The 11389-nt window shown below is 42.2% G+C and overlaps 1 protein-coding gene across 4 annotated transcripts in view; it reads right to left on the bottom strand.

Moving 5' to 3' along the window:
- Nucleotides 1-4182: 4182 nt before the first annotated feature.
- Nucleotides 4183-11389, bottom strand: part of ptdss2 (phosphatidylserine synthase 2) — a 35314-nt gene continuing 28107 nt past the window's right edge. For all 4 annotated transcript variants that reach the window (XM_064930610.1, XM_064930609.1, XM_064930611.1 and 1 more), the window contains one exon: nucleotides 4183-11235. In XM_064930610.1, the coding sequence (XP_064786682.1) occupies nucleotides 11082-11235 (154 nt within the window). In that variant the 3' untranslated portion in view covers nucleotides 4183-11081. The remainder of the gene's footprint in view (nucleotides 11236-11389) is intronic.

Raw genomic sequence — 11389 nt, 5'->3', positions numbered from 1 at the left:
TGGAATTGGGCCATTGATAAGTCATTGTTTCAACGCAGCCTTATACTGCTGTGAAAGGATCCAGGAACCCAAGTGATTTGGGTGGATCCCATCCTCCTTATAAACAAGCTTTGTTTCCTGAAGGTGTCAGAATTGTTAATAAATGTTTCACCCACAGAGCTGCAATAGTCTCGTGGCCAGTTATGGAGGTGAAACTTTCAATGCCACGATTTAGGGAGGGCAGAGGGCCAGATATTATGGGGCGTTTGTTGGTGTTAAGTAGGGACTTTAAAATCCATCTTCAGCTGTTCTGAGCTGACCTTCATAATGTAATTTGACCCCACACTAACCACGACAGTATCAGCCCCCAGTGACAGACTCACAGCCTTGGGAAGCAACCAGGTCTTTGCCCTAGGTATAGATATATGCCTCGCCATCGAACTCCCTATCACAATCGCAGGAATGATCCAGCCTCTGCCATGTCGAAGCAGAGGACAGAGCCACAGAAGTCACCTGAGTTGGAATTGTCCATAGAGCTCCGTGACAGGATTGTGTCGAGGCACCGATTTGGGGAAGAGTACCAAAAAATGTCTTCGGTATTGAAGGTCCCCAAGAACATAGTGGCCTCCATCAGTCTTAAATGGAAGCAAGTTGGAACCACCAAGACTCTTCCTAGAGCTGGCCACCCGGCCAAACTGAGAATTGCCTTAGTCAGGGAGGTGACTAAGAACCCAATGGTCACTCTGAAAGAGCTCCAGAGTTCCTCTGTGGTGATGGGAGAATCAGCCAGAGCCCAGACTTGAAACTGATCGAACATCTCTGGAGATGCCTGAAAATACCTGTGCAGCAACGCTCGCCATCCAACCTGACAGCTTGAGATGATCTGCTGAGAAAAATAGGAGAAACTCCACAACTACAGGTGTGCTAAGCTTGTAGCGTCATACCCAAGAAGACAAGTCTGTAATTGCTGCCAAAGGTGCTTCAATAAAGTACTGAGTAAAGGGTTTATGTAAATGTGATATCACATTTCATAGATTTTAGAATAAGGCTGTAACATAACAACATTTTGAAAAAGCACTGCATTCACTAAGTATTCAGACCCAGGTTCTCTCATCTCCACAGAGGAACTCTGGAGCTCTATCAGAGTGACCATCGGATTATTGGTCACCTCCCTGACAAAGACCATTCTCCCCCGATTGCTCAGCTTGGCCGGGCGGTCAGCTCTAGGAAGAGTCTTGGTGGTTCCAAACTTATTCCGTTTGAGAATGATGGAGGCCACTGTGATCTTGGGGACCTTCAATGCTGCAGTCATTTTTTGGTACCTTTCCCAGATCTGTGCCTCGACACAATCCTGTCTCAGAGCTCTAAGGACAATTCCTTCGATCTCATGGCTTGGTTTTGCACTGTCAACTGTGGGACCTTATATAGACAGGTGTGTGCCTTTCCAAATCATGCCCAATCAATTGAATTTACCACAGGTGGACTCCAATCAAGTTGTAGAACCATCAAGGATGATCAATGGAAACAGGATGCACCTGAGATCAATTTCGAATCTCATAGCGAAGGGTCTGAATACTTTGTTTTTTATTTTTAATAAAATTGCAGAATTTCTAAACCCATTTTTGCTTTGTCATTATGGGTATTGTGTGTAGATTGAGTTAAACAAATATGTCATCCATTTTAGAATAGTCTGTAATGCAACAAAATGTGGAAAAGGCAAGGGGCCTGAATACTTTCCGAATGCACTGTATGTCTGACTCTGGCATTATAACTGAGAAGAATGGGATAAGTGATCGTCATTTTATCTCGGCAGGCTTTTTATTTGAGAGAAACAGTGGTGTAGTTGACCTTGGTCAGTTAATCGACTGCTCTTCCCTCTGCCGGCCTCTAGCTGACTTGTCGGTTTAACCGCTTCAATTGCTGGTGAATCTTTGTTTTCATTTCAATCATTTACTATCTGTGATGTGCTAAATCCCTGCCCTGCATTAATGCAAATAAAGATCTACTGGAGCTGATATGCTTAATCCATTTTTGCTGCATCTCTCTGCCATATTGCCAAATTATTAACCCATAGGTTTTACCTGACGATTATATATCTGGCACTATCCCCAAGGTTTGGAAGGCGGCCTATGTTCTCTCATTCACAAAGGTGGTGACTCTTGTGACCAACCTGACAGAGCTTGAGAGGATCTGAAGAGAATGGGAGAAACTCCCCAAATACAGGTGTGCCAAGCTTGTAGCATCATACCCAAGAAGACTCAAGGCTGTAACAAAGTACTGAGTAAAGGGTCTGAATAGTTCTGTAAATGTGTTTGTTTTTTTATAAATTTGCACAATTTTGAAAAAAAATGTTTTTGCTTTGTCATTATGGGGTATTGCGTGGTAGATGGGTGAGGAAAAACAACAATTGAATCCATTTTAGAATAAGGCTGTAAAACATAAATGTGTAAAAAGTCAAAGGGTCTGAACACTTTGAATCATATGTTCTAATATGCATTAGTGTTTTGAATTAATCATCACCTTTGAAAGGCTGTGCATTTCATTGTGTTAGGCTTTGAAACATCCACAACAATGTTTTACACTGTTTCAAACTGCTGCTGAACTTCTTTCTTCAAACTGACCATCACAGCAAGGTGAGTTTTAAAAGCACCATACTGTTTTTATGAAATGTGTCTGCTGTGATTTTCAAATGCATTTGCATTAATGTCAAAGTGGTTAAAGGGACAATAGAGCGCAGAGTACCAGGCCATTAGGATCTGATGGTAGTTACAGTAGCAATTTGGGTACTACCAAAGTATGTCCAGAGTGCATAAAAGGAGATTACCGTTACTCAACGGTCACCTGTAATTTTGATCATGTGGAATTTTACTGCAGTCATGACTGCCCGTAATATGGTCACTGCAACAGCCAACCGGCCTCACAATTGCAGACCACTTGTAACCATGCCAGCCCAGGACCTCCACATCCGGCTCCTTCACTTGCGGGATCATCTGACACCAGCCACCCGGACAACTGATGAAACTACACGGCCACATGTCACAGAATCTGTACACAATTCCTGTAAGCTGAAAATGGCCCTGTTCTTCCATGGCCTGCATACTCACCAGAAATGTCACCCATTGAGCAAGTTCGGGATACTCTGGATCTACGTGTACGACAGCGTGTTCCAGTTCCTGCCAATATCTAATATTTGCACAGCCCTTGAAGAGTGGGACATCATTCCACAGGCCACAATCAACAGCCTGATCAACTCTATGTGAAGGAGATGGGTCATGCTGCATGAGGCAAATAGTGGTCACACCAGATACAGACTGGTTTTCTGATCCACGTCCCTACCGTTAAGGTATCTGTGACCAACAGATGCATATCTGTATTCCCAGTTGTGAAATCCATAGATTAGGGTCTAATTATTATTATTTACTTTTTTTAAATTGAGTGAACTGTAACTCAGTAAAATCTTTGAAATTGTTTATATTTATGTTCAGTGAAGATGTTCATTTTGGTTTATGAAAATCTACAGCCAGGATCTCAAATTACTTGGGAACAGAAAGATTTGGACACCATGAAATTTGATTTTACATATGGCCCCTCCTTCCTTTAATCTGTCACATCTAAATACATTAATCACTTCAATGTCTTTATCAGAATAGGAACCATTCAACCATGTTTCCTAGAGAACCAGAATGTCAGGCATGAGCCCTAAACCTGTCAATTGTGTCCATTTTTTCTATCATACTTGTCACATTTAGTTTCATAAGCATGAGCCCTCTATGAAGTGTAAAGTCAGAGGGTATTAAGATCATTCCCATAAGAGCGAGCAGGCATAGGGTCATCTGCAGCTATTTGTTGAGTGAGATAAGACTTCGATAAAGTCCCTGGCCAACCACGTAACAGCAAAGCAGTCTGAACATTTGACAGAACTCCCTCAAGTTGCTGGATGCAGGGGAGAGAACTGGGAGAGCAGTGTTGGTGGAGTTGCTTTGTGAGATGGTGTAAACCGTGGAAGGTGTGAACCCACGTTCAGTTATTCCATTGTTATATAAAATGCCAGCTGAAAAGTACCAGCGACCCCGCTGTCAGAGCCGGGCCGTGTAGGTGGAAACAAACGTCTGCACCTTTTTGGTGAAACATCGGTGTAAATTCGCCATATGAGCTGCACCATGCATAATTGATGAGTCACAAATAAAGACAAGACAACAAATGTTCAAATTTTTTCATTAGATTTTATTGAAAACTTTATAAAATAACATGCTACAGCAGCATTTCATTTTTTGTTTACTATCCTTTACATGTTCACATTTATTCAAACTGTAGAAAATGGCTTCAACAGCCCTCAGACCAACCGCACAGGGAGAGACTGAGACAGAAGGGATCTGCTGCCCTCTTGTGGCTAAGAGTGGGAATTCACTTACCCAACACCACACTATAGGCCTTTTAAAATGTTTTACCTTTATTTAACTAGGCAAGTCAAACAGATTTTAGTCTCAAAAACCCAACCCTAGGAAGCACAGTGACCAAATTTACATGGGCACAGTATTTCCGGATAGTAGCTCATATCCCACTTAAGGTCTTATTCTGGAATGAATAAATGGACTATTCCTCATTTAAGTTATAGGTTAAATGGAATTGTAACAGAAACACAGACTGACAGTAGGGCCTATAACCTCTCACATGCAGTGTCATATAATACTATCACTAGCAGTAAAATTATACAACAAATGTCTTGGGAACAAGGATGAAGAATATTAATATACTTTCTTTATTAATCTCGAGTCCAGTACGGAGAATCAGCTAAATGAATGATTGAATTATTTTGGTCGTACGAACTGTGCAGTTAGCCTACCTTTTGGAAGAGATTTGTTTGACAAATCAAATGAAAATATCACAACACCCATGATTTGTAAGATTGAGCCTGCGCACTGCACGAAAAACAACAGGATATTGGTGTGCATGTAAACGTGGTCAATGACTAAGTTCTGGTTACAATGGCAGACTCTTTTGGCATAGGGGAACCACATCACTGCTTATGCCACTACTTTACCCACTTGAATAAAATACAAAATAGATTTTGGCTGCAACCTTTGCTTCACAAGGTTTTGGCATGTCTGCCTCGTGATTTGTTGGGAGAGTCACCAGATCTCCCCCGTATCAATGTAGGCAGTGACATAGTTCCTCTATGCCAAAAGAGCCCATCATTGAAACCAGACTCTGGTCTGTTGCTTGGGGGTCGGGTTTTGGAGAATAAGCAGGTTTGGGGATCAATCTCATTTCAGTGCAGTCAGCTTGAAAAGTAAACATAGAAAACAATGAACAATTATCAAGCCAATACTTTGAATTTCATCATCATCATCATCAGTTTCCTGAATTGAAATAGAATTGGCCCGAAATCCTGATCCTTCGCAACGGGCACGGTAGACTGAATTCCCGGGCTCACGTCTAAAATGATAATAATTTAAAAAAAATCTTAGTGTCATCTTCAAGACACTCCAACATAACATAGTACAAGAAAACAGGTACAGACTTAGGGATACTTCAGCTAAACATTTTTTTTTGTACTTTGTACAGGCAGCCTGCACATTCAAAGGGGGCAAAATGTTCTGAAACCAATTTAGAAACACTCCCCCCCCCCCCCATTTGGAAACTATTCCGAGCCCTGGACCTTTTCCACATTGATGAAGGCTGTAATGTAACAATCTACACACAATACCCCATAATGACAAAGTGAAAAACAGGTTTAGACATTTTTGCAAATGTATTACAAATAAAAAAAACAAAATACCTTATTTACATAAATATTCAGACCCTTTGCTACGAGACACAAAATTGAGCTCAGCTGAATCCTGTTTCCATTGATCAAATTCAATTGATTGGACATGATTTGGAAAGGCACACACCTGTTTATATAAGGTCCCACAGTTGACAGCGCATGTCAGAGCAAAAACCAAGCCATGAGGTCGAAGGAATTGTCCATAGAGCTCCGAGACAGGATTGTGTCAAGGCATAGATCTGGGGAAGGTACTAAAACATTTCTGCGGTATTGAAGGTCCAAGAACACAGTGGCATCCATCATTCTTAAATGGAAGAAGTTTGGAACCACCAAGACTCTTACAAGAGCTGGCCACCCAACCAAACTGAGCAATTGGGGGAGAAGGGCCTTGGTCAGGGAGGTGACCAAGAACCCGACAGTCACTCTGACAGAGCTCCAAAGTACCTCTGGAGATGGGAGAACTTTCCAGAAGGACAACCACCTCTGAAGCACTCCACCAATCAGGCATTTATGATGGGCTTCCGTCTGGCCACTCTCTCAGTAAAAGGCACGACAGCCCACTTGGAGTTTGCCAAAAGGCACCTAAAGATTCTCAGGTCTGATAACCAAAATGGCACTATTTGGGCTGAATGCCGAGCATAAGGTCTGGAAGAAACCTGGCACCATCATTACGGTGAAGCATGGTGGTGACAGCATCATCCTGTGGGATGTTTTTCTGCGGCAAGGGCTGGGAGTATAATTAGGATCAAGGCAAAGATGAACAGAGCAAAGTACCCTGCTCCAGAGCGCTTAGGGCCTCAGATTGGGGGTGAAGGTTCACCATCTAAGAGGACAACGACCCTAAGCACACAGCCAAGACAACGCAGGGGTGGCTTCGGGAAAAGTATCTAAATGTCCTTGAGTAGCTCAGCCAGAGCCTGGACTTGAACCTGATCAAACATCTCTGAAGAGACTTAAAAACAGCTGTGCAGCGACACTTCCCATCCAACCTGACAGAGCTTGAAATGATCTGCAAAGAGGAAGAAACTCCCAAAATCCTGGTGTGTCAAGCTTGTTGCATCATACCAAAAAGATATGAGGCTGTAATTGCTGCCAAAGGCGCTTCAACAAAGTACTGAGTAAAGGGTCAATCTTGGTTCAAGCAGACCAGATATTGTTTCTCATGGTCTGACAGCGGGCTGTCATGTGCCTTTTACTAAAGGAGTGGCTTCAGTCTGGACACCCTACCATAAAAGTCTGATTGGTGGAGTGCTGCAGAAATGGTTGTCCTTCTGGAAGGTTCTCCCATCTCCACAGAGGAACTCTAGAGCTCTAGGAAGAGTCTTTGTGGTTCCAAACTTCCTCCATTTAAGAATGATGGAGGCCACTGTGTTCTTGGATCTACAACGCTCCAAACATTTGTTGATACTCTTCCACCAGATCTGTGCCTCGACACAATCCTGTCTCGGAGCTCTACGGACAATTCCTTCGACCTAATGGTAGGGTTTTTGATCTGACATGCACGGTCAACTATGGGACCTTATATTTCCAAATCATGTCCAATCAATTTGAACATTTACCACAGGTGGACTCCAATGAAGTTGTAGAAATATCAAGGATGATCAATGGAAACAGAATGCACCTGAGCTCAATTTCGAGTCTCATAGAAAAGGGTCTGAATACTTAGGTAAACAAGGCACCCGTTTCTATATTTATACAATTGCAAAATATAAAATAAACTTCTCACCTTGACATGAGGTATTGTGTGTAGATGGATTTTTTTTTTAAATTAAAAAAAATTACATTTTAGAATAGGGCCGTAACATAAAATGTGGAAAAGGTCAAGGGGTCTGAATACTTTCCAAAGGCACTGTACACACACTACTGGTAAAAAGTTAAAAACACTCATTCAAGGTTTTTTAATGTTTCACTATTTTCTACATTGTAGAATAATAATGAAGACATCAAAACTATATGGAATCATGTAGTAACCAAAACTGTCAAGCAATTAAATTTAAATATATATATATATATATTTGAGATTCTTCAAAATAGCCACCCTTTGCCTTGACAGCTTTGCACACTCTTGGCATTTTCTCAACCAGCTTCATGAGGTAGTCACCAGGAACGCATTTCAATTAACAGGGGTGCCTTGTTAAAAGTTCATTTGTGGAATTTCTTTCCTTTTTATTGCCTTTGAGCCAATCAGTTGTGTTGTGACAAGGTAGGGGTGGTATACAGAAGATAGGGCTATTTGGAAAAAGACCAAGTGCATATTATGGCAAGAACAGCAGTCCATCATTACTTTAAGACATGGTCAGTCAATGCGAACATTTCAAGAACTTTGAAAGTTTCTTCAAGTGCAGTTTCAAAAACCAACTCGGTCTATGATGAAACTGGCTCTCATGAGGACCACCACAGGAAAAGAAGACCCAGTGTTACCTCTGCTGCAGAGGATAAGTTCATTATAGTTACCAGCCTCAGAAATTGCAGTCCAAATAAATGCTTCAGAGTGCTTCAAGTAACAGACACATCTCTACATCAACTGTTCAGAGGAGACTGAAGGCCTGATTCACACAAGGTCAAATTGCTGAAAAGAAACCACTACTAAAAGGACACCAATATGAATTAGAGACTTGCTTGGACCAAGATACACAAACAATGGACATTAGACCGGTAGAAATGTGTCCTTTGGTCTGATGAGTCCAAATTGGAGATTTTGGTTCCAACCGGCGTGTCTTTGTGAGAGGCGGTGTGGGTGAATGGATGATCTCTGCATCTGTATTTCCCACCGTAAATAAGGTGCTTTGCTGGTGACACTGTCCGATTTATTTAACATTCAAGGGACACTTAACCAGCATGGCTACCACAGCATTCTGCAGAGATACACCATCCCATCTGAATATCATTTGTTTTTCAACAGGACATATGACCCAACACACCTCCAGGCTGTGTAAGGATTATTTGACCAAGAAGAAGAGCGATGGAGTGCTGCATCAGATGACTTGGCCTCCACAATCACCCGACCTCAAGCAAATTGAGATGGTTTGGGATGAGTTGGACCGCTGAGTGAAGGAAAAGCAGCTAACAAGTGCTCAGCACATGTGGGAACTCCTTCAAAACTGTTGGAAAAGTATTCCAGGTGAAGCTGGTTGAGAGAATGCCAAGAGTGTGCAAAGCCGTCAAGGAAAAGGTTGGCTACTTTGAAGAATCAAATCAAAAATATATTTTGATTTGTTAAAAAACAAAAATGGGTTACTACATGATTCCATATGTGTTATATCATAACTTGATGTCTTCACTATTATTCTACAATGTAGAAAATGGTAAAAATAAAAACTCTTGAGTAGGTGTGTCTGAACTTTTGACTGGTACTGTGCACAGACAGACACAGAGAGACAGATATCTATATCTATATGCGTGTATGTGTTTGTGTATATAGATTCATGTACACATACAAATATATATACAGACATATATACACACACAAATACGCCATAATTTTCAGAAACATTTCTGGAAGGAGAGAGGAAAAGCATTACAATTTAAAAAAAGGAAACCTTTGAGAAATACATAAATACACATATACATGTATATGTATATATACACACATATGTATATACATATACATTTAGACTTCAATGGCAAACTCCTCTGATTCTACGTTGCACTACAGCCCAGTTTATAACCACCACATAACATGTTAAATAATTGGTGTTTAATGAGAAGCCACCTTATTTTAAGGTTTAGAGCTGCTGGTTTACATTCACAATATATTATAAATGGCATTAAGCATGTTCTAGGTCACATGAGGCAGTTTGGAACTATTTAGCACAAGTCTTCTACTCTCCATCCAGTGACACACACACAAATACCTATTGCGACTCACAACTAGTTATTTTACATTGGATGGTGCTTGTAATTACACATGGAATCAAGGTGCCGAAGTTCATGTCCCAGCAAGAGTCACCATTGAGCCCTGAGCAGTGCAAAGGCTGCCCATTTTAGTCTTATCTTTGTGATGTGCTTTTTCCTCCCTTATTTATTGGGAGGGTGATCACCAACACAAGTGGATTAAGTCTGTAGCCAACATCCACAATGTGGACACCTCTCAGTCCCTTCATGTCATCTAGGCTTGATAGTCGCCCATGATGAACAGTGCGGCGAGGGCCAAAGGGTTATATAATACTGTAGCTACCACTTCAACTTCAAAGCCCACACTAATTGTTACCCGTCACCTGGCTTTTGGCTATTCTGAGACGCATTTCCCATGAATGACGCCAGTGTGATTAATTAAGACATTAAAGAGCCTAATTAAATACAGGTGTGTCAGACATTGTTCACATTTCTCCAATGGCTGTGTGCCCTGCATTCTTTAAGAATATTTAGAATTGTACAGATGTTCATTCTGTATTTAAAGCTTGTTTTGGCCAGCTTTGCATCCCTCCTTTGCATCCAATTTGGTTTGAATACCATTGTCTGTCATGTTACAGCCATCATTACCACATGTTACTAGGATATAACGATTGCAATCCACGGCATTGGGACTTAATTGCCCTAGCGCAGGTTGAGTGGCACAGCCCAAATGGTTTAGACGCAGGGTTTCCCCAAACGCGACCCTGCCCCCCCCCCGCCCGGGTGCACGTTCTGTTTTTTGCCATAGCACTACACAGCTTATTCAAATAACCAACTCCTCATCAAACGGTGATCATTTGAGTCAGCTGTGTAGAAAAAACATGCACCCAGGGGAGTCCCGGGACCGAGTTTGGGAATCCCTGCTTTAGCAGAAAATGGCTTGAACAGGGATTTGTTCAAAGCTTTGGCTGTTATTTAGCTTGTAAGTATGCTTGCTGGCCCCTTGGGGGGTTCGGTTCCTCTCCCTCCCAACCCTTACTTCATCCTGATTACATTTTAAGTTAACATAATTCTGCCACGGTGAAAACAAAATCCATCATCTGTCCCAACCCTTTGTGATCCCAGTTTTGCAAAAAAAGAAATTTTGGACCCAATTAAATTTCAACATATAACAGAATAATAAAATCGCCCCGTAAAGTTCCCAGCACGATTACACAATGAACGTACATGAGGTAAATCCCTGTAGTATGGGATAGCTAGCTGACACCACAACCCCAAATCCCTGTTCGGTGTTTTGTTCTGTGATTAGTGTTAACAGTGAAAAGCCAGCACAGGAATGACTATGACACTGTTCAGGTAGGCACAAGAACATCCCCCTTCCCCCAGACACACCTCTACACTTGTGATCCAGGCACCCTACGTGTGTATGGCGCTGCAGCGCTTTGCGGCTCTCTTTTTTTTGTCCCTTTCCCCACCCCCTACCAGCGGCAGGCTCCGCCTCTCAGGACTTCCTGTGTCGGAGAGACTCGGAGATGCCGTTGAGTTTGCTGCGTCCCGACGGGGTTGCCGTGCCACCGTTGCCATGGGGACGGCCGCAGTCCCCTGTGACCTCCTGCTTCCGTCGGCGAGCGTCTTTGTAGCGGAGAGTGATGTCACTGCGGGTAGAGCAGAGGGGGAGAGTCAAGGGGGACACAGTGGCACACACACGAATAAGGATGTTCACCAGCCTACATAGGCCTAAACATTAGCACATTTCTTCACACACACACTTACAAATACCCTGATTCTAAAGCACCCCCAATGGTTATG

This window comes from Oncorhynchus masou, chromosome 22, assembly GCF_036934945.1.
Source record: "Oncorhynchus masou masou isolate Uvic2021 chromosome 22, UVic_Omas_1.1, whole genome shotgun sequence".
Taxonomy (NCBI): Eukaryota; Metazoa; Chordata; class Actinopteri; order Salmoniformes; family Salmonidae; genus Oncorhynchus; species Oncorhynchus masou.
This window is presented reverse-complemented; position numbering and strand designations above follow the sequence as displayed.